At 35.8% G+C, this 24,694-nt stretch overlaps 1 protein-coding gene across 8 annotated transcripts in view; it reads left to right on the top strand.

The window, feature by feature from the left end:
* The first annotated feature begins 520 nt into the window (after positions 1 to 520).
* The window catches only part of Ssbp2 (single stranded DNA binding protein 2), a 322,386-nt gene continuing 298,212 nt past the window's right edge, over positions 521 to 24,694 (top strand). For 4 of the 8 annotated variants that reach the window (XM_046428021.2, XM_046428005.2, XM_046427996.2 and 1 more), the window contains exon 1: positions 522 to 675. In XM_046428021.2, coding sequence (XP_046283977.1) covers positions 614 to 675 — 62 coding nt within the window. In that variant the 5' untranslated portion in view covers positions 522 to 613. Of the gene's footprint in view, positions 676 to 16,729; positions 16,993 to 24,694 lie in introns of those variants that run through there. The other 4 variants (XM_058574411.1, XM_058574406.1, XM_046428015.2 and 1 more) reach the window with 3 other exon arrangements.

Genomic DNA, 24,694 nt, shown 5'->3' with positions numbered 1-24,694 from the left:
GGGTCACCGACAAGAGAAGAGCGGGACCGGAGGCTGGTGAGGGCCCCCAGGGCGGCAGGGGCCGTCGGTCTGTCTGTGTACTCGGCGGGCGCCCCGAAGTCTGGGGCCGCTACGGCTCCAGCTCCACCGGCTCCAGCCAAAGACTCCAGGCCGCACTTTCCCCTCCTCCCGGCGCCTTCTCTCCAGTGAGGAGCCGAGCGCGGGCGGCGCAGGGGGAGGGGCGGCGGCGGAGAGAACAGCCAGTTGTTTAAAATCCTTCTAGAGCAGTTTCTAATTCCCCCCTTGCGCCCGGGTTCGGAGGGGGAGGGGGGAAGGAGACCGGGAGGAGGGAGGAGAGAGGAGAGGGAAGAAGGGAGGGAGGGAACCAGGGAGGGAGGGATGGAGGAGGAGACTGCCGCTCAGGCTGTAGCCGCCACCGCGCGCTTCGGAAGGCCGAAGGGAGGGGGAGGCCTGTCAGTCTCTAGCGTTGCCTGGGAGAAGAGGGCGGAGCTTTGGCGTGGGGCGGCCAATAGTGGGGGTGGCTGCGTGGGTCGCCATGGGGACGGGGCTGTTCCCGGGGAGGCTGTGATGGGTTGACAGGTGCGTGACAGTGGGAGCTGCTCTCGGCACAAGCATGTACGGCAAAGGCAAGAGTAACAGCAGCGCCGTCCCGTCCGACAGCCAGGCCCGGGAGAAGTAAGTGTCTCCGCTTCTCACCCACCTCCGCCTTCACACGCGCGCACACTCACGCACGCTCTCGCACACTCTCTGGGAGACACACAGACACACAGACACTCTCCGCCCGGGGAGAGCCGGGGGTGGGCTGGCAGGGGGAGGGGTGTGCGAGGTGGGGGCGTGTGGTGCGGGGAGCGGCTGTTTCTCAGGAGGTGCTGGCTCGGGGCGGGCGGCCGTGGGGGGCTGTCGGGAGGGAAGCGAGTATGTTGGGGGGCGGCGGCGGTACTGGTGCTGAGGATGTAAACTTGTTTGGGTGATTGAGGGAAATAACCAGCGGGTTCACCTCCCCACAAAGTAACTTTAGAGCTGGGGTCCGGGGCTGCGGGGACCTGGAGAGCCGCCGGGGGTCGCGGGGAGGGGGCAGCTGCGTGGAGGGGGGCGCACGGTGGTAATGTGGTGCCCGGCGGAGCGGGCTGGGGTCTCAGCTGGCGGCTCCTGGAGCGCGGCGCTGGAGCCCCGGCGCCGGGGCTCGGGGCCGGGAGCGCAGGGCGAGGCGAGGGCGGCGGTGCCGGGCGCGCGGCGGGCGGAAGCTGGGCGCAGAGCGGCCGAGCGGGGCCCCGCGGGGCGCGGAGGCGCGCGCGGGGCACTAAGGGCGTGTGCGGGCGTGGACCCGGTGGGCGTCGGGGCTTTTCCCAACTGGCGGATCCCGCGCGACGTCTGCTTTGCCTAGTGTTTCGGGCAGTGGGGCCGGGGCTGGGGTGGGTGGGCGCGAGGGACACTGCTGAAGTTTGGGAGTCAGAGAAGGACCGAGTTCCCGGGGAGAAAAAGTGTGCTGGCTAGGAGAGGGATCTGCTGGAGGAGGCTGGCATTTCTGCTTCTCGCTGCAGACCCAACTCCGCAGTAGCGGCGACTGGAGAACTTTTTGTGGAGACTTGCTGCCTTCCGAACGTCGGGGGCCCCTGGTGGGCAGCTGGCGGGGCGGTCCCTGCGGGGCGGTGGTCCTGGGGCAAGCCGAAGGGGAGTTGTGTGAGCCGCAGCTCCGCCGCGAAGAGAGCTTTCTGCAGTAGGCAGGAGGCAACAATCGGAAAAGGGGTTTTTAGGGAGGAGAGAAACGCTGAGGTGGGCAGAAGCTGCTTGGTTGGGGTAGTGGGGAGATACAGGTGTTAACTTCGGTGGGAACCCAAGAGGAGGCTGGCCAGAAAAGAGCCCCTCCCGGCCAGGGATGCCACCGTCACGGCACACTGCAAAGCAGGGTTGTTTGCTGCTATTCTTGTGTACTTGTAACGGTGATTTGGTTGTTACTAAAAATGAGAGCGAATAGTGACTGTGACTACTGAGGAAGAACCCCCCCGCCAGCCCCGCCGCCTTTTATTTTTCTGTGTAGCAGATCAAACTGATTCCCAGTAACCGCCTCAACTCTTGAGGGTCAGGCTTATCCTTGTCATTGAATGCACTCTATTTTTCGGAGGGGGTGCAGACTGGGGGAAAGTCTGAGAGCATCACTCCGAGGTACTTTGGGTACCTTGCTCACAGAAATAGCTGCTTAAATAAAAACCTAATGTGCAGACAGACGACTAAGTTTCCCTCCTTGCTTTGGGCAGTTTTCCCCTGAAAGTTTGTTGTGCCCCAGGGATGGGAACATTTCCTAATCTTCATGTTGGCGTCAACATACACAATTCCCATAGGATTTAGGGGTGGCAGGCCTTGATGTAGCAAAACAAAACAAAGCAAAAAACCAAAAAACAAAAACAAAAAAAGGGAGAGATGCTGTTATTTTTTAGATCTATTTTTTAGATCCGAACCTTGTTGCTCTGACAAGGAATGTATAAGAGTCACAGCATTATTGCCTGATTTAAGACACAGCATTTAACTGAAGTTGAAGTTTTGAATTACAGACTAATTTGTGTGCATTAATCATTTGGTTATATGATAAAAATATCTTAAGGAAGATGTTTAATGATTACAGAATATTTGGATTTCACATTACTGGGGGTGAAGAAATTGAAATTTAATGAAGCATAATCTTATTTATTTTGAGGTGATTGAATTTGAGAATCAAAGTAATTTTGGATTTTAGCTGGACTCCTGGGAGGGGGTAAATTTTGACTCAATCTAATTTGTATCCTGATGACTTTGTAAATTTGCTGATTATAACAAGGAAGTTGGACCTAGTGTGTTCTGTGGTCCTTTCTAGCTCTAATTCTGTGATTCTGTTATGAAAACAAATTGCCACTTTTGTTGTCATATCTACCAAACTGAACATCAAGTAACATCCACTCTTATGAGCAAAGTGATGAGGGTTCTGCTAGATGGTGCTATTTGATTTAAATATATTTTTTCCATTCATTACAATTGGCAGAAGGAATTCTTGACTGACTGACTTTATAAACTAAATATACGTGAAGAGGCCACTTTTGGAGAATTAACAAAGACTATTCTGGGTTAATTGTTTTGAATTAATTTATAGGTGAATGTTAGAAGACAAACATTGAGGTAATTCTGTTTTATAGAACATAGTTGGTGGGAAGAATTGATCTGATTACCCAGTTTTCCCTGTTATGGTTACTTGGGACTTTGATGGCACTATTCTACATCAATGTACTAGTTTCTGAAGTTAGGAATCTTGAAGGTATCTTTAAAAAGGATGTTACAATTTTTTGTTACTAATTTTTTTTTAAGGTGGCAGATTTTAAAAGGTGGTCAAGTGATGAATTCTCCTTTAGTAAGCAAATTAGAACTGTTGTGATATTTAAATTACAGAAATAATTTGTTTTTCATTAATAAGTAATATACACCGCAATAAAAAGATCCTGAAAAATGAATTGTCCCGAATCATGGCATACACATTCAATAAACATTGGTTTTATAACCTATCAAGAAATACATTTTCTCACAAGTTTATAGGGAATAGCTAAGCACTTACCTATATGATATCTTAGCTTTTTCTTGAACTAAAAAGTCATTGTGGAACTGGGGATGTAGCTCAGTGGTAGAGTGCTTGCCACACATGAGTGATCCCCTGGGTTCAATCCTCAGCACAGCAAAAAACAAACAAACAAAAAACCGCTATATAAAATATTTGAAATTTATTTGTAGATTTCATACACAGTTTCTAAAATTTTACTTTGCAGTCCTGAACATAAAAATGGCCTGGGCAGGTTAATTACTTATTTTGTTGTTTTAAAAAACAAACAGATCAAGTCTATTCAAAGTCTTGGATTAGGTTTAATTAGAGAGGGAGTGATTGAAAACCTTGAAGGGAGGTGGTATGTTTGCATAGAAATTTTAATTCTGATCTTGTTAGGTCATTTCCTGCTTTAGCACACTTTCTTTACAACATTGATCATGATGGTAATTAAATAACTGTGTAATTGCCTGTTTAATGTCTTGCTTTTCCTAAAATGTAAGTTTCTTGAGAGTAGGGGACTAATTTCTTCTAATTTTTAATTTCTTCTCTAAGGTATCTTTGATATTAAGAGAAATACTTCTAATATTGAAAGACCAAATAAATTCTTGTAAATGAAAATGTTAGACTTAAAGGAAGTTTTTCAGTGACATCCAAGAAAATGTCATAAGTTTGAGTTAACATTTTCTAGCTTAGTCCTATTTCAAAAATACCCCCAAACAATAGTGTTCTCTAGCTTAGTTGTATTTCAGAAATGCCCCCCTAAAATAATACAACCAAAGTAACTTAATTTATTTGTTATCGTATGTGCTAGTCGTTGTGTTCAGTGCTTTTTATGTTTATTTTCTCTAATTCTCCCAACAAAGCTTCAAGATACGTGATTTCTTTTTTTCTCCATTGAAGAAATAAGAAAACTGGAGACCCTGGGTTGTAAAATAAATGCATATACTGCTAGATATGCTACTGGAAAACAAGCTGGATTTCTAACACAGATTTCTCTAACTTTAGAATCTATGGTTGACGCTGAAGAATACATTTTTCAGTGTACCAGATTGCCTTCCTGATCTAGGGTAGGATGCTACAGATTTAGGGAATAGCATTACATAATCAGATATAACAGACTTTAAAGATTTGATCAGATATGCACTCTTAATCATTGGTGCACCCAGATGCTTATACCCTCCATTTTGGTAGACTGAAGAAATGTGTGTGGTTGTGGGGAAGGCATAGAAATCTTAGGAGTGAAAGTTGGAAACCCAGAATAATGAAGAATCTTTGTTCCTTTCTTTCCAGGAATTTTGTTTGACCATTTAAGTTTTTAAATTAATTATAATAGTTGTAAACAAGTCCTGTATGAAAAATATTGCTGAACTTTAAGCCATGCAGTATGCCATCTAGGAAAAAGTAACTGGCAGCTGCAAATAGATGGGTAGTGATGTTAATTTTTTATTAAACTAATTTGGTCTTTAACATTTTGTAATAGCACTGAAAGAGGAATGTGCTAGAAAGAAAAGTTGTTTATAAGATAAACATAGTTGACAGTGACATTTATTATGTAAACTAGCCTAAATTACAACAAACTGTATATCTAACCTGGGGCTTTGAAAAATAACTTTGGCTTTTAAAGATTGGTGATTTTTGTAGGACATACCTGGATACAAATACCATATGCTCATTTTTGAACAGTTATAATCAAAAGAACATTTAAATACCACTCCATGTAAGAGTTTATTGAGATTAGTACCTGCCAACATCACCTTATTCTCTCCCCACCTTTCATCCTTAAAGCAACCCTATCAAATAAAACTTGATATCTTTCTTTATGAAAGAAATAAAGCAAATGAAGTATTACAAATCTCTCCAGAAACTTGTTTGATGAGCAATGTACACAATTCAAGATTTCTAAAATAGAGGAAGCAATATCTTTATGGGAATGAAATTTCCTACAATATGTTGACTCTTCCAACTATGAAATCTTTCCTCCAAAATACTGAACAATTTGTATCTGAGATGTCAGCTGTGAGATTTTTTTTTCCCCTTCTGATTGATGTCTTTCCTGTTATTTAAAGAGAAGGTTCTCCCTTTGCCCCCCTTGGGATTTGAACCTAGGGCCTTATATATGCTAGGCAAGTGCTACTGAGCTATGTTCCAAGCCCAGACTTTTTTCCTGAAGAAATAAATCTAAAAAAGAGACTGTGTAAGATATTGAAACTTAAATTTTAGTATTTATAAAGAGATTTATTGTCATCCTTAGAAATAGTATTATAAACTGGGCATGGTGGCGAAGGCCAATAATCTCAGCAATTTAGGTGGCAGAGGCAGGAGGATCACAAATTGGAGGCCAGTCTCAGCAATTTAGTGAGGCTCTAAGCAAATTTAGCAAGACCCTGTCTCAAAGAATAATAAAATGGTCTGAGGATCTAGCTTAGTGGTAAAATACCCGTGGGTTCAATCTCTAATACTCCCCTCCCCAAACCCTGCCAAAACTCAGAAATAGTGTTATAAGTATGCTGTACTTTGAGAACTGTGTATGTGTGTGGGGGGGTGGGGGGGGGAGGGGTTATTCCCATACTTTGAAAGCCAGTTTGCCCATAAAACTAATTTGGATGAAAAAAATTTGTAGTCCTGAAGTAGTAGAACAAATGTGTCTTTATCATCATCAGTTACTACCAGAAAACAGAATTATTTTGACTTAATTGAAAATACTCCATGGGGCAGGAGCTGGAACACCCACTTTGTTGTTGATTAATATTTTATCTTAATAGTTTCAAGTTAGAAGTAAAATTTGGAGGGAAAAAAACCCCAATTTGAATTTAGATTTTCCTTCTATGGAGATCACCATTACATTAGTGTTGGAATAGGTTTAGGACCCAGAACACTGAGTTTGAAAGATATGAAACTACTGCTGGAAATATGTAATTTAAAAATAAATAGTTATAATTTTATTTTGGAATACATGGTATTCTCTACCATTATGTGTACATTATTACTTTGACATTGATGTGGGAATAACATTAAATACTAGTGACATATCATTTACTAACATTTAAGCCTCTATAAACATGCCAAAATATTAAGATGTTAGTCTAAAAAGATGATCTTAAAATAGCATTGGAGCTTGTTCAGTGGCACACACCTGTAATCCCAGTGGCTCAGGAGGCTAAGGCAGGAGGATTGCAAGTTCAAAGCCAGCCTCAGCAAAAGCAAGGTGCTAAGCAACTCAGTGAGACCTTGTCTCTAAATAAAATACAAAATAGGGCTGAGGATGTGTCTCAGTGGCTGAATGCCCCTGAGTTCAATCTTTGGTACTCTCCCCCCACCAAATAGCATTGGAGTAAAGAATAAGATGTATTTGTTAATATCTGAAGAGTCTGGAGTAAAAATTAAATGATGATATTATTCAGACTTTAGACTTTGCTTATCAGATTTTGTATGTATTTTACATATATAACATCTGTTCATGTTCATGTAAGGCTTTTTAAACTTATATAATTTAACTAGGACTACGACAGTTCTCTTAATTATTACACAAGAACCCCCATGTATTCTATGAAAGGTGACATGAAGGGTGGCGCACCAAGATTAAGATTCTTCCTGTTTTTAGTAATATTAAATAGCAGGGGCTGGGGCTGTGGCTCAGTGGTAGAACCCAGGGCCTCACGCATGCCCACCATGCATGCGTGAGGCCCTGGGTTCGATCCTCAGCACCACATAAAAATAGATATTGTTTCCAACTACAACTAAAATATATATATGTGTATGTATGTGTGTGTGTGTGTATGTATATATACACATATATATATATATAATTTAAAAACATAGCAGAGAGTGTTCTTAGCTTTCCCAAACTGTTATATCTCATTCAATATTTTCAATGTGAAAACATTGAAAAACAAGTAGAAAATGGACTACACAGGGAAGAATAGAGTTTTTCCACATAATTTTTAAGTCTACCTTGGTCAAAATGAGTGAATAATTTTTGGCAGTAAATTCATGGTTAAAGATTTTTGAAAAGGGGAGCTACTGTTTTTGTAATAATTGCAGAACTAAAAATTTATCTGGATCAGCCTGGATAGTATTAATGTAGTGGTGGTATTAATATTTCTATTTTTTGCTCATCTTTTAAAGGAAAAACTTAAGTTAGTATTAGCTTGTGAGGTACTGGGTTTGATTCTCAGCACCACATATAAATAAGTGAAAAAAAGCAAGTCCATCACCATCTAAAAAATATTTTTAAAGAAGAATTTTGATTGTTGCATTTCATGTAGGACCCTAAGTAGCTTTGAGACCAATAATGAGCCATCATAATATTTTAGTTCGCAATTCAGCTAGAGTGAACCAATGACCTGGCAAATTCCTATTTTTGATCTTCTGTATTAATTTTGCTTCATGGACGTAATGTCATAAAGTAGTTCAGCATAGAAAATATTGTAGACTGAAGTATAGCATTCTGTTATTCTTTTTCTGCTCTTAAAGATTTTTTTTTCTCAGTAATAGTAGGTATTGAAGGGTATATTTTAATTACTAATATAGCTGTAATTTTAGTTTCCAATCCAAGACAGAAATTTAATACAGTATTAAAATACTGATGAAATATTTGTGAAGACAAGAATAGAAGGTGGAAATTTATATGTGATACTGTCCACTTAAGTTAAAATAGTTGATGCATCAAAACAGGCTTTCCTCTGAAATTATTAATATGGTTATTTCTTTTTTATTTTAGATAACTCCAGACTTGGGGAGAGAGGGGGGAGAGGAGAGCTATTTTATCGACAGAAGAAATTGACATAAATTATTGCAATAAAATGATCTCATGAGGCTGGGTGCAATAGTGCACACCTGTAGTCTCAGCTGCTTGGGCAGCTGAGGAGTTGGACACCAACCTTGGCAACTCCTCCCCAAACAAGAAAACAAAACATCAACAAAAAGCAAAATACCCCCCCCCCCCAAACAAATCCAACAATGATCTTAGAGAGGCAGAATTAAAATAACAATATCCTAAATACTCTATAATGAATTTGTTGAGTTTGTCATAGAATGTTATTAATAGTAACAATAATAGCCATGCTTTCATTTAAGAATTTTGTTTACATTTGGTACTTTATATCTTTTAATCCCTTCAAAAATACTGTTTTCTCTTAATGTTACAGAAGAAACAGGCTTAAGAGTTTATTACAGCTTTGGCTGCAAATATCAGAACAGGAGATAAAAAAATGGCTTAATTGATCAGGTTTAAAAATAAATCTTAATAGAATGAAGATATATGAAAGTGGCAATTCCAGATATGCTTAAGTGAATCAAGAACATCAGGGTTCAGGATCAGCTTCTCTGCCATCCTTGTGGTCTTCCTGTTGTGACTGTAACATGGCTGCTTCAGGTTCCCAGCATCACTTCTCTCACAGACTAGTATAAAATCAGGAGGAAGAGACAAGTTTTCCCTTCTTCATGTCTCATCAGTCAGGAAGGAAAACCTATTCTTGTATTAGGAGATCTCTTCTTATGCCTTATTAGAAAGAACTGTAAAATTCCTCCCGCTACACCAATTACTGGCAAAGGTAATGGTATTACCATAATTGGCTTAAATCAGTCATTGTTTATCCCCTGGGCTAGAAACATTGCTCCCCTGTACCTGAACTACCTAAACAATACTTGGAGTCTTTAGCAAGGACGATGTATCTTGAGTAGAGTAAAATGGGTCTCTGCTTTCATGGAGCTTTCACATTTGTAGGAGAAATATATAAGCAAATAGATGTACTAGGTAAATTTGGATAGTCATATATGCTATAAAGTAATAAAATATGGGGGCTATAGTATAGAGAATGACTGAGAATCTATAGTAGATTGGATAGTTAGGGGAAGGTTCTTTGAGAAAAGACATTTAAGTAGAGATCTGACTAATATTGAAAGAAACAGCTATGGGAAAGCCTTGAGGTTAGAGTGTTTCCAGCAGTTTAAAGCTACCATTGAGGAAACTTTTTAAAATGAGCATAACTGCTCAAGGATATATACAATACCAGTGAAAGTTGGGATGAAGAAGCTATTCTTCCTTGGTTTTATTTTTTACTGAGGAATTGGATGGTGGATCCAGTTTTTCTGGTCCTCCTAGATGGTAGGACTGATTATCTTTTATCTCCTAAGCCCTCAGGATACAGTTGTTTCTAAGGAAGACAGTGGGGTTTTTATAATGATATTGTTGGTAGAAATAGTTAAGGTTTATTGAAAGCCTCTTGGGGGCGGTGCTGGGGTTGTGGCTCAGTGGTAGAGCACTTGCCTAACATGTGTGAGGTACTGGGTTTGGTCCTCAGCAACATATATAAATAAATAAAATAAATGTATTGTGTCCATGTACATCCAAAAAAAAAAAAAAAGTCTATGGGGTTAGCAAAGATGGTATAGCTGGTGGCATGGTTATTTTGTCCTAAACCTCCCAGATTGGATTGGATGCTTTTGTAGAAACCTCTGTTTTTCATTTTTCATGTCAATTATAAATAGTGAATAATTTATGTGATGTTTTGTTTAATGTCTTTCCTCAGATTGGAAGCTCCATACGGTTTAAGCATTATGCTGTCTAGTTCACCATTGTATTCCCAATGCTTAGCACAGTGCTAGGAATTGTTATTATATGTTTGTGGAATAAATGAATTAAGGATGTAATCAATAATATGACAAATGTCACAAAAGTCTATTTTTCCCCTCAATCTCCAGTTTTTGGTGCTTGGATTAATATGTAATTTCTAAAGAAGATATTTCTAAAATATAGGCATATAGTAGTCTCTGTGAATTTCAGAACTAGGAGAGAGTACCTACTTATATTACCATGAAACTGTGTGTTTTTCATATGAATTTTTGATAGACTACTTTGCTCATAAACTTAATAATATAAATGAAATTGTATTACAGTTTTCAAGTTTTTTAAATATAGCTTATTTTAATTTAATTTAAATCTCATAATCCTGTGAAGTAGGTGATATCTTAATTGATTGTTAAGATTTATAAATGAAAATTTACTTACCCAGGTAGGATAATATAGATATTATATGGTGGAGTTGAGCCATATTTAGATGTTTTTGGTTCCAAGGTCAGTGTTCTTTTCATTTTACTCTAGGTACCTCTTTTATGATGAGAGATTAATATATATATATATATATATATATCTCATTAAGAATTTGATTCAACAGAGAATCATAGATTAGATGTTAAAGTTTATCAGTACTTTGATTAAAAGAAAATATGTGTTATAGTGTGTTAAACACAGTCCTATACAATATTTAATTCCAGAAGTGCCATGTCTTGAATAAATTCTGATTTTTATTTGAAATCCTTATGCTCTTGTTATGTAAATTGGTCTGTGTATGATTTAGTATAGTTTTAAGTTTCTGATTTGTGAAGGCTCAGGATAAATTTTTTTTTTAAACCAATGAACTCTTCTCTATTCCTTTGCCAGTTAGCTTCAGTCTGGAGAGGTGGGGTCGGGAAAGAGAAAGAAAGGTTTTTTTTTTTTTTCCCTTTCGTGCTTCTCTCTAATAAGGTAGGGAAAGTCTTTCAATATGAATTATTGATCACATGTTCTTTTGTCCTGGTAAAATATGTAACATAAAATTTAGCACTTTAACTATTTTTAGGTGTATAGTTCAGTGATATTAAGTATATTCACATTGTTGTACCCCTGTCTGCACTCTCCAGTTCTAGACCGTTTTTTCATCCTCCTAAGCTGAAGCTGTATACTCATTAAACAAAAGCTTCCCACTCCTTGCTCTCCTTAGTTCTGGGCAACCACCATTTTATATTCTTTTTTTATGAATTTGACTATTCAAGGTACTTTATACATATTTTCCCTTTTTTGGGACTGGCTGCTTTTCTTGCTTAATCCCTACAGCAACTTCATAAAGTAGATGTAATCCTGATTTTACATATAGGAAAACTGAGTCTCAGAGGTTACATATCTTGTTCAGGGCCTCACAGTAAATTGTATAGCATGTTTTCAAACTCCGGTTTCTGACTGTGCTGCCTATTTTAGCCATAGACTAGCCTAAGAAAATTGAACTTCTTAAATAGTTGGATTTTGCCAGTTAGAATTTAAAACTCATTTTAAAAACTTGTTTATTTTTATAATAGTATACATTTATATATATTTTATAAGATGAGAATCCTATTCATCCTGCTTTATACTATCTCTCCATTCCTGTATTTATTTAAAAAAAATGTGAACTGTCGATGTTGGCCTCTGTTGAGCCCTCCTGAGTCAGATCTGAATAGCCCAGCAATCTCTGCCCACCAGGAACTGACTCTCCAGAGGGGGATCACTATCAGCAATTACCACACTGGGTAAAAAAGCACTGTAATAGTTATTCCAAAGATGGTATGAGAGTTTTGGAAAAGGGCACTGAATCTAGCCTAGGAGTCTTGAGTGTCAGGAGATATTTCTAAGGGGCTATTTATTAAAAGACAAACATTAGGAAAATTGAGGAGGGGTTACCTAAGGTGGGGAGAGAATGTGTGGGGTTGGGGAGAGGAATGAGAAAGAAAGTACAGAAATACAAAGGCATGAAGAGTGTGGTATATAGTCATCCCTTGGTATACTTGGTTCCATGACCCCCATGGATACCAAAATCTGCAGATGCTCAAGTCCTTTATGCAACATGGTATAGTATTTGCATATAATCTATGCACATCTTTCTGTGTACTGAAAATCATTTTCAGATTACTTATAATACTAATACAATGTAAACATTATGCAAATAGTTGTTATGCTTTATTGTTCAGGAAATGATGAGAAGAAAAAGAAATCTGTACTTGTTTGGTATAGATGGATTTTTTTTTTTTTGGAATGTTGTTGAGCTGTTTTTTGTTGAACCTGCAGATGCAGAACCAGTTGGATACAGAGGGCCAAATGTATTTGGTAAACTGCAATAAAATTGATATGATTGGATGTGCTGTAGAGGATATGTCTGGCAGGTTAAACAGGAACTATTTAAAATATAACCTTGAATGACAGCTTGACCTTGGAGGTAAAGAATTTTAAGCAGAAAAGTTACATCATCTGAGGTGCATTTTAGAATATTAATTCTGGAAGTTATATGAAGGGTGGGACACAAGGGGAAACAGATCTAACAGGAAACATTGGTAATAACTAAGCTGCTGTAACAATATAAATGTGTTAGCTGTCATCATTCTTCTGCATTAATGCAGTACATATTTCAGGCTGTGGAATATAGGACCTGGGACCTAAATGAAAAAAATTAGGAATTTTAAGATGATTATAATTGTTTTAGTCCCAGATTTTGAGGGAATATAGGAGGAAGAATAGGAAGGAAAAGAAGGCAGTTGATGAGTTCAGTTTGAGGTGTTATCCAGACCTAGAGAGAGAACAGTTTGGGAAGAAATTTGTTATGTAGTTTTTTTAGTTGAGAAATCTAGGCTGGAGATAATGGAATTGAGAGGCTGGGGACAGAGAAGTAACATTTATAAATGTAAGGTGTTTGAGTTTTAAACATTGTGCCAGGTACCTCATGTATTATGTTTTATTTCATTTTGTTGATGAGGAAACTAAGACTTCAGTAGGATAAGTAATTTAGACAAGTCACATGTCAGAACCCAACTGTAAACTCAGTGTTAGCTTATTCTTTCTTTTAAAAGAATAACTTTATTTTGAAATATGACATTCATATAGAAAAAAATGTATATATCCTAGGTGTATAGCTTGATAAATATTCACTAACTGAATACAGCAGTGTAACCAAGCAACCACATCAAGAGAAAGGCTATCACCAGCACTGTAGAAGCTTCACATGTGCTCCCCACTCTGCCTGAACTTTTAACAGCATAGATTAGTTTTGTCTGATTTTACCTCTTACATATCTGCTTCTGTCTTTTCCTTTGCATTGTATATAATTTGAAAGCATGAGATGGGAATAAAGCCATTTTTTCTTGGAAATGTATAGGGAGAAAGTGTGAAGAAATCAAAGATTTTGAGAGTTTGAGATTGAGACCAAAAAGGAACACCAGAGAAATATGAAGAGTTCATAAAAGATTGGCATCACAGTGATCAAGAAATGGGGGTTCTGAGAATTGAGGTGTGAGTTACTATGTCAGACACAGTAGAATGAATGAAGAGGTTTAAACAAGGGTTGATGTTTTAATTGAGAGGCCAACTTTGACCTTAGGGATATCAGTTTCAGTGGAGTGAACCCAAGTTAGCATGCAGTGTTTTGAGATGTGGAGATAAAGTGAGGAAGAAAAGTCAACTATGGATAGTCTTCAGACTAACTACAAGGAAATAAAGGGTTTTCTCTTTTTGTGTGTGTGTGGAGGGATTTTTGCATGTGGTGGGTATTCTTTGTGGAATGCCATTTGGTTTTATAATTTTAGTAAAGAGGTTTTGTTATTTTAGTAAAGTGTTTTTCAACTGCTTGGGACCAGTTTTTAAAAAATTATTAAAGGATGACAATAATGGGATGTTATAGAGGACATGGCAAGGAAGGAAGTCAGCAAGTGTTTTAGCTTTAGTAGTTATTGAAAGTGACTGAGCATGTACATTTTAAAAATGATTTTTAGGATAGATTGCATTGCTAACTTTTGTCAATTATTTTTTAAAAGCTTTTTGGATCTTATTAGAATAAAGGGATTATTTCCAAGAGATGACTGGGAAATGACTGTAGTATAGTTGAGAAAATGAAATTATTAGCTGCGTTGTGGTTACCAATCAGTAGGATTATTAGCTTTTAAAGCAAAAATTTGGTGGATTTTTTTTTTTTGTCTCCACTGGTTACCAAACTTTAATTCATCCCTATAGAACAGTATCTCTAAATTTCCTCTCTTCTATTTAAATTGGTAAAAGGGACACATAAGAATACTTGAGTAAGTAAAACCATAACTCGCAGAAGCACAAATTGACTTTGATTGGCTTACCAGTACTTTTTAAAATACTTTGTTATTCAAGTAATAAATATTCAAAGTAGAAAACTTCAAAAATGTAGAGAAGCAAAATAAAGAATATAAACTTATAACCTTCCAGTATTTTTTCGATATCCGTCCATGCATGGAAAAATTTTACATTATTTTATAAGAAAAATATCAAAATTACTTGACCAAAAAGCACCCTTTTAAATGTACCAATTAAAGGGCAAAAGAAGGTAACATATGTGAACTTTTATCATTTTCCGTTCCCATTAAATACCTTCCTCAAAAACAAAAGTTAAAAAAAAGTTGTTTAAATTCTATCATTATTAACTCACTCTTTAAATTCTCATTCTGGGCCTGCTCTTTTCCAGGCACTGTACAAGGCAGTGGGGATATAACCGTGTGGGGACAAACCCTGCCAAGAGAAGTAAACAGGGTGTTTGGCATAGGAACAGTTTGTGCTTGGGAGAGGTCCAGAAGTGAGAGAGTAGGATCCTTTTAGAAACAGAAAGTTCAGTAGTGTTATAGTGTGTATGTTTCAGAGAGGGATATTTTGGAAAGGTGGTAAAGGTTACAGAGGTGAGCAACGGTTAATTCTTGAAAGCCAGGCAAAGGCTTTGAGTTCCTCCTGAGGCCAGTGGTGTCCATTCTGAGGTTTTTAAGGAGGGAAAGGACTTGATCAGATTTTACTTTCTATCATCCTGAAAAAAAGCAACAAGTAATCTGAAATGTTAAACAACAACAACAACAAAATGCCGTTATACCCAGATATAATGAAACACAGATGGACTGGTAAATTTCTTTTGTCATTTGTAACAGTATAAACTTATACTTAGAGGAAAGCAAATACACATATAGCAATGATATAAATTTTGATATTAACTTTATTTTTATCTAATATTTTACTATAAAATTTGTAATATTGCTATGTCAACAGGAAAGCTTATAAAATGTGTTTTAAATTTAAATTATTTGTAAAATGTGAATTACTTACTAAGAACTATTTCATTATTTAAAGTATATTTAAATTAAAAATGTAAGGTATAAGTTAGAAAAAATCCTGTATGATATATTACTAGTACATATAAATTATTATATATATTTAAATCTCATGACCATTTTATTAAAGCTTTGAAAAGCAGCTGATAGTATTTGGTTTGTCATTTATTTTTTTTGTTATATAGTTATAAAAGACATAATACATCAAACATTTTCAATATATATTTAATATAATTTGCAACATCTAAGATGAGATGAATTAACCAAAGTTTGCAACCTTTATTGTTCTAATCAAAATTCTTAAGTACTTTCATTTCATCATTAGGTTAGCATGCTGATATTCACTTAAAATCAACAATAAAGATCATGTGCAGCTCAATTTACCATTTTTCTTGAATAAAGTGGCATTTATTTGAAAAACCTTCCAAAAAGGACAATGATATTGATACCAATTTTAAAATAATCAGTTGTACAGGTGAGGTGATGATGGCACTGGCTTAAGAGTATAGCATTATCTTAAAATGTTTTCTTTATAAATACTCTTTGAATATAGGAATCTTTCTACTAATAAATTCACGAGGCTTTAACAGACCATTTCCCTTTGCTGGTTGATAATCTATATGGAATGTAGTGAGATTTGTTTGTATTATGCATATACTTCTCATTATCTACTTTGCTAGTCCTCTTGGCAAGGCTATGAGCTTTGCAAGGTATGAGAATGCTATATGTGTTCAGGGACCTGCTGTCATTTAGAACAGACCTGAGAGAGGGAGATACTTATATCAAACTGCAAACTAAAGCCAAAATGAAAAATGTCTTAATTTAGGTTTGTCAGCTCTTTAAGGCATTAAAGATTGCTTAGCAATATTTTGTAATGTTGTCCTCATCTAGACCCTGTTAATATGGAAATTAACATTTGTAATTATTTACAAATTAATTAATGGCCTTTTAATCTGTGTATTTAAGAAATTATAAAAGCCAAAGAAGCAGGTACAAGTTGATGTCACTTTTCCATATCATCTGCCAGTTCATGTAAGTACCTTTAACCTAGTAAAACAAAGGGTCTTGAATCTTGATTCTAATCAGAAAAATATCATCCTTATGCCCATTTACTTTCAATGAATAGGTATTTATGATACAATTTGCACTTTTCTGACATTTGACTTTTTTTTTTTTCCCAAATAAATGTAAGCCTGATGATGTTTTCTTTAAAAAAAAAAATTTGGACTTCTTTTCCTTTGATAGTTTCCTATCTCCCCCCCGCCCCCCACCCCATATCTTATAAACGTGGTCACATTTTATTCAAAACAGAATGAGTTCATTAAACCAATACACATTTGCCTTCTGGCCTATCTTTTTAAATGCATGGACATTTAACTAGTTTAAATAAGTTCTGTTAGTATTCAGGGCCCTTTTCAGATAAAAATAGCCACTATGAGGCTTATGGGAGAGCTTTCAGTTTCATAAATTATATTGCTACAGGCACTGTATTGAGAAGGAAGTACTGTCTGACTGTGGCATTTGGTCATATCAAGGTGAGTTATATAGAAGGGGAAAAGAAATCAATAAAATATAGGATGAATAATTTCTTAGATGTTAACAGATAATCTATCAGCGAAATTGGAGGGTTAAAAGAAAAATTCTTGGGCCTGTTGGATTTCAAATAATATAATCTGTGTAATTATTAAAAAATCAACATTATGTGAGTTGTATAGCTTATTAGTGAGAATACTTCAGTTTCAGGACTGATTTTTCTACCTGTGTGGTTGTCTGGTGGTTTCTGACCTCCTCCTTTTAGCTGTTATGTCTGAGAATTCTTACAACCATGATTTACTGTGGCTAAGAGGCTTTTTTTTTGGTTGAAAGTCATGGGAGCCCTCTCTATTTCCTCTATGTTTATTATTATGAGTTTCAATTTATTTTATGTTCAGTGGAATCCCAATATTGTTTGGGCCTTCCTTCTTTGTTAATGTTGTTCTTTTATTTTTTTTTTTCTGTTGATGATTGATAGTTTTTCATCTTGCTGATTAACACTACAAGGAGCTGATAAAATCTTTATCTATTATTGGGAGATTTGGGGCATATGTATTTTGCCCAAGAAAGAATGTTACAACACTTAACAAGTTTATTAAAACATGTTATAAATTCAAGTCTTTTGAAATTATACAAGTTAAAGATCTTATAACTTTGAATTACTTTCAAAGACCTCTTTCTTTCTAATTATGGTAAGATTGTTTATTCAACATTTTTAAAGGCAGAAATTGAATGTTTTTTGAAAGTACTGTTTTCTAATCGTCTAAAATATGAGGAGATCACTTACCAGTGGTGCACAAGACTTCTAAAACAGTTGAGCAGAGGGGATGAATTTTTTCTTTCTTTCTTTTTTTTTTTTTTAATGTTTTCTAGAAGGGAGATAAGATACTCTAGTGATATGTACATCTTCAGAAACTAATTTTTACCTGTAGCTAGGGTTTCTTTTATGTCAATCACTGAAAACAGTTGACAAAGCGAAGCATACTACATATAAAAGTAGCCTTTAGATTGCTTGTTTTACTTTTATTTATTTGCCTATATAATTTATTGTAATTATAAATAGGGAAGTTCTTATAAAAAAACAACGAAACAGAGAAACAAGCACTTTGCCATTCTGATAGATTATGATTTAGAGCTTAGTTCAAAAAATTAATATTTTGAGATTCCATTTCATCTTCATAGTTTTGATAGGAAACTGAACATGTTAAAGCAAAACCATTTATTTATAACTTTAAAGACATTATATACAAGATGCTATGAGTAAATTTATAGAGTGCATTGATATTACTATTTATTGCATATATTGGACTCCAGGCTATAAATTATTACATCTCTGTTCTATCAAAATTACTATTTTTTATAATGTTTATGATGAGGTATTTATACATACTATGGATCATGGATTACCACTTTATTTTTATTTTTTAAAATATATATATATATGTATATATATATATATATATATATTTTATAAGTGGACCTTTATTTTACTTATTTATATGTGGTGCTGAGAATCAAACCCAGGGCCTCACACATGCTAGGCAAGTGCTCTACCACTGAGCCACAAACCCAGCCCTACCACTTTATTTTGAACAAGGGAAAATGTGGTTTTCATATCTAGAAACTGAGAAAAAAGTGTTTACAAAAATCGAATGGTTTAAGATCATGTGCCATTATTTTTGCATGTTTCTGAAATAAATTTATTTTATGATTTTAATTATTTTTGAAGCTTTTTAATGTAGCATTTTAAAAAGATTATTAGTTAAGACAATTTACATATATGAATAAGCAATAAACCTTGATTTGATAGAATACATCAAATCAATGAACATCTTATGAAGCCAAGTTTAAGGCCTTGAAATCCAATGCTTCAATGCCCTGCAGTGTTAAAACAGCAAGTTTTGTTCATATGATTTGATAATTGAAATGAGAACAGAATTTTTCATTTCTCCATTTAAGTTAATATTATGATAGAAAAATTCCATTTAGGGTCTTAACTTATTACCTTTCCAATTTGTATATAACCAAAAAAGGAGAAAAAAAGCAAACTTTTGGGTATTATTTCTCCCAAGAATCTTTAAATAAATGGTTCATTGTTCTAAAAGGATAGGCTTAGGGTATCCTTTAACTTGGATGATAATCTCTTCTGTAGATGTGTTGAAACTGGGGACTAGAAGACAAACATTAATTGAACTTTATTTGGATAAAGTAATTGATTTTTTGTTTTAACCATTCCTTACTAGAATGGTTACTGGAACTTTTGAAGTAGATGAGCATTTTTTGCCTGAAGCTTAGTAAGGCAGCCAGGAAGTCTTTCCTCTTACTTGGCGTAAGTAAAGATAACTTTTCCATAAGATATTGCCAGAGATTCATTTGGTTTAACAGTTACATGGACTGTTTTGTGATTTCTTCTTGAGAACTATAATTCTACTCCAGGAAAATATTTGTCATTTTATTATAAATCTCTGGGTATCTAAAAAAGATAAAGAATATATAATTTCTTAGTAAACTACTAAAATATTTAAATGACCCAAAACATAATGGTGTTAAACTGATCCTCGTGCTGTCCCATTGAAGTAAATGTTATATTTTATTTTATGGACAAGGAATCTGAGGCAAAAGCAATTAGAAACTTAAGGTCATACAATTCAGTATTTATAGTCTCTTTTCTTGAACCCTGTTGCCATTGAACATTTATTTAATGAGTATAGAGTTCAGTTTTGCAAGATGAAAAATTGAGAGATCTGTTTTACAACAATATGAATAAGCTTAACACAACTGAATTGTATACTTAAAAATGGTTAAGATGGTAAATTTCATATTGTATGCCCAATTTAAAAATTCTCTTAGAAGTGATTTTCTTCTTTTTTTTTTTAGTTGTAGTTGGACACAATACCTTTATTTTATTTATTTTTTTCTATGTGGTGCTGAGGATTGAACCTGGGGCTTCACATGTACTAGATGAGCACTTTACAGCTGAGCCACAATCCCAGCCCCAGAAGTGATTTTCTTACTTTCTTTCTTTTAAATATTTTTAGTTGTGGATGGACATAATACCTTTATTTATTTATTTTTATGTGGTGCTGAGGATTGAACTCAGTGCCTCACACATGCTAGGCAGGTGCTCTACTGCCAACCACAACCCCAGCCCAGAAGTAATTTCCTTTTTGTTTATTTATTTAATAAAAATTGAATGAAAAATATACAGGCAGTAAAATGTTCACCATTTGACTCATCTCATTCAGTATAAAACAACTTAAATTTCATCACTTAAGAGGAAACTTGAGTTTCTACTTAGTATTGGGCTAAGATATAAGAAGTCTAATTTTCTTTCCTTACTATCAGAAGATTATACTTCTTTTAAAAAAATCTAATCGCTGATGGAATAGTAAAAGATATAAATCAGAATGTGATACCAGAGTATAAGTGTATTTTAGTTTGTCATTCTGAATGCAAAGTCCATTTTTTAAATTGAGATAATAAGCCTGCAGAATTTTAGTTATGGATGTGTTTTCAACTAAGTAAAATTTCTAAATTTTTAAAGATATAGTTATTCTGTAATTGTTTTTCGGTAATGAGAATTTTTTGGGGGCGTACTGGGGTTTGAACTCAAAGGCTAAGTAACATATGCATCACCTGATCTATCTACCACTTTTTGTGGTGAGACATCTGAATTTATTCTTAGTTATTTTGAAATATATAGTCTTCATTGATCTTTAAAAATAATTAAAAAATCAACTTCATTTTCACAAGACACCAAATTTAGTTTTTCAGTTATAGCACTACTTGGGACCTTAATTATTGCAGGGATTTAATAAATGTGTGGATTTCATTTGATGTCACAGATACCAATTTGTAAATGGGCTTGGATATTTGCAAAAGTTAATTCATGCTTGGAGCCTTTATATTTCAGATGGTTTGGACATAAAGCAATCAAAATCAATTATTTTTGTTATAAAAGCAATAAAAAATGTAATTTCTACTTATTGGGAGAGACCGCTCCAAGTATTATAGCTTTTGATACACAATATTAGTATCAGGTATTTTCTCCATTGTAGTAAAGTAAAAGTTGAGACTAAAGGTATTAAATGATTTGCACAGGGTTACTTGGCTGTTATGTCATTATATCAGGAATAGTATTGAAAACTTATGACTCCTAGACCAGTGTTCTTTATACCTGTTTTCAAACTTTGTTCTAGAAGGAACTACAAGATGAAGTATAGTACGAAATGAGGACCGTAGAGACCACCGTAGAGTAGCTTCATCATTAATGTTTTTATATAATTGGCATAAGAAATGTTTCTTCCCCCTACCACTCCATAATGCTGCTTGGGGCTGGGGTTGTGGCTTGGTGGTAGAGTGCTTGCCTAGCATGTGTGAGGCACAGGTTTCAATCCTCAGCACCACATAAAAATAAATAAATAAAATAAAGGTATTGTGTCTGTCTACAACTAATTTTTTTAAATGATACTGGTCCTTTCAGTAAAACTTTGAAAAATTATCGTACTGTATAATTGTTACTACATTTGCTTCGGAATGGAAGCTCTAAGTCAAATTAATCAGTGGTAACTCTGCAAAGGAATAAGAAAAAAAAAAGTCTGTTCCTGAAATATTTGGTGTATTGACATTATCCTGTCAAATCACTCTCAATTAAATTTAGAATGAAACTCACACTCCTTAATGTGGCCTGCAGAACCCAACCCTGAATGATCTGATTTTGCCTAATTCTGTAACAACATCTCTTGCTGTTTTCCTTCTTAATTTATGATCCTCCATATCTTTCTTTCAGTTTTTAAATATGCTAATTCTTTGACACCTCAGGACTTTGTGTACGCTTTTCCTTTGCTAGTATTTCTCTTCTCAACTCTTTCCATGGTTCACTTCTTCATCAAGTCTCAGAGGCCCTCCCTGATCATCCTTTCTAAAGTAGGCTATCCCTTATTCTCCATCCAGCATCTTATTTGTTTCACTTTTATTCTATAACACAAAGTGAAATTATTTAGTGACCAGTATACTCTATAAACTCCATCAGTACAGGGACCATGTTTATTTCATTCATCTTAAATCCTTAATCACTTTGCACCTTGTTGGTCCTGGATATTGAATAAGTAAATTCAGTTGAATGAATTTTGAGTTATTAAGAAGTCTTAATTTTATTCACTGTCTTCTGAGAAAAATCTCAAATTTATATAGATGAAGATTTTCATAAAAATTGTTTTAATGTGTTAGTGCATAATAGTTGGAGTAGTTATAGCTATGATTTAAAGAATGTTTGCCAGATTCTTTCTGTGTGATTTTTGTAATACCCAGAATTACTTTGTGAAGATAATAGTTTATCCACATTTTATAGAAAATGCAGTAGACTTAGAGACATTTGTTGACATTTGCTCAAAGACACTTATCTGGTAAGTGGAAGAATTGGGACTTGAACCTAGGTCTGTCTGTAACTAAAGTCAGCACTATTTTCATTCTACTTTGCTGCTTCCTAAATTAGTGCTTAAGTTGTCTGGAAAATTTGCTTCTGATGAACACTTTCCTTTCCCAATGATGCTGGATAAATGAGGTGTTACTGTAATAAGGTGCTAATTGAATGGCTCAGAGAGTAGGTGCAAAAGAAATTAAAGAAGGAAAAGGTGTGTGTCGAAGTCATCAGGGAAACTTCTTGGAATAGTGGTGGGACTTTAGTTCCATCAATTAATGCTAGGGAAATGTTCTAAATGCTGGACATTGTAGGACAAATGGATACAAACAAGTGTAGAAAAGAATAGAAGGTTTTTCAGTTTGGAGAAAGTGATTATTAGTTTAGGAATATGTGTATTCTAAAAGGAGGAGGACTGGTGTGCTTGGAATAAGATTTATATTGGCAAAAAGGGGGATATTAATTGAACAAGTAAATGAGGGTAATTAGGAGGTGGTTTTTAGACTATACAGCATTTAACTTTTTTGGTGGTTGCCAAGAGCAGTGACATTGTGGTACAAGATAATATTTTAGGAAGGTCAAATTCCGTTGGCTATACTTAGATTTTATATTATAACAGTGCATTGGTAGTACAGTATGAATAAGTTTTTTTTTTGTGTGTGTGGAGGGGGCATTCTATCACTGACCCATATACCTAGCCATTTTTATGTTTTATTTTGATGCAAGGTCTTGCTAAGTTACACAGGCTGTACTTGGACTTGTGATCCTCTTACGTCAGCCTTCTGAGCCACTGGGATTATAGGTATGAGCCATTTCACACAGCCAAGAGTGGGTTTTCTGGCCCTGGGCTTGATTTCTATCTTTCTACCTTTTCTACTTGCTGAATTGTGAGCTTGGATTATCATTTTACTCACTGTTCCTCAGTTTCTCCTCTGTGAAATGGGATTTGAACAGTAGTACCTTTTGCCCAATTTCAGAGATTCTGATTCAGTGTAATTAAGGTATGAGGATGCCCCGTCTTCCCAAGTCAGATTTAGTTAATCCTCCTGTGTAATCCCAGAGAGTTTTCCATTTGTTCAATGTTTTCCTTTTTTTGTAAATATATTTTTTTAGTTGCAGTTGGACACAATACCTTTATTTTATTTATTTTTTTAATGTGGTGCTGAGGATCGAACCCAGCGCCTCGCACATGCTAGATGAGCGTTCTACTGCTGAGTCACAATACCAGTCCCAAGTGTTTTCCTTTTTTTGACCTCAGGTGTTAAGAAGTTGAATTAATAAAACTCCTTAGGTAATGACATACTATCAGTTTTGGTAGAATGAGGCTTCTTTCTTATTTTATTTTAAATAGTTCTCATTTATCCCTGTTTCCCATTCTCATTTTCTTCCTTCAAAGATATTCACGCTACTGTTTTTGGATATGTCTGTGTCTTTAACAAATATATGGTGGTGTTTTATGCATATTTATTGATGGTTTACATAAGTGAAGTTGTGCTAAACTTTCTCTTTTCTCATTAAACACTTTAAAAGTGCCTTCTATGATAGAAAACTTTAAGCATATACAAATATGGCGAGGATAGTACAAAGAAACTTCCGTGTGTCCATAATTAAGCATCAACAATTATCAATTCCTAGCCAATTTTGCTTCATAAAGAGTTGTAACCATTCCTCTCCTTGGCATCTCCTTCCCCAAATTCTGACTCTACAAATAATAATTTTGTGCTGTAGAGATTGAATCCTAGACCTCATGCATGCCTAGTCAAGCACTTTACCATTGAGCCACATCTTCAGCCCTACAAACTGTTATTTTGAAGCAAATCTAAGACATTTTTTTCCAAAATATTTTAGTGCTCAATAAACTAAACAAAACAAACAAAAAAAAAAAAAAAAAAAGGAAAAAGAAACCTGTTTGGATCTCTCTATATCTATTTCATAACTTATAACTGCTTTAGGTATTTAATGTATGCCCCTCATCTGGTCAAGCAACCTAGATGACCATCTGGTGATGGTCATCTAGGTGCTTAAACTTCCTGATACTATAAACAGCTCTGTGATTTTCATTTCATTTATGTCCTCTTAAGTGCCTTTGGGAGAGCTCTCTCTGTAAAAAAGAAATACACATATTTCTTTATTTTTTAAATAATATTTATTTTTTAGTTGTAGTTGGACACAATACCTTCATTTTATTTATTTTATGTGGTGCTGAGGATCAAACCTGAGGCCTCTCACGTGCTAGGCGAGTGTTCCTCCGCTGAGCTACAACCCCAGTCCCCTCACATACTTCT

Source organism: Marmota monax, unplaced genomic scaffold (assembly GCF_021218885.2).
Source record: "Marmota monax isolate L192 unplaced genomic scaffold, Marmota_monax_Labrador192_F-V1.1 WCK01_AAM20220418_F8-fsc00018, whole genome shotgun sequence".
NCBI lineage: Eukaryota > Metazoa > Chordata > Mammalia > Rodentia > Sciuridae > Marmota > Marmota monax.
Note: the sequence above shows the minus strand (reverse complement) of the source record. Positions and strands in the feature narration are given on the sequence as shown.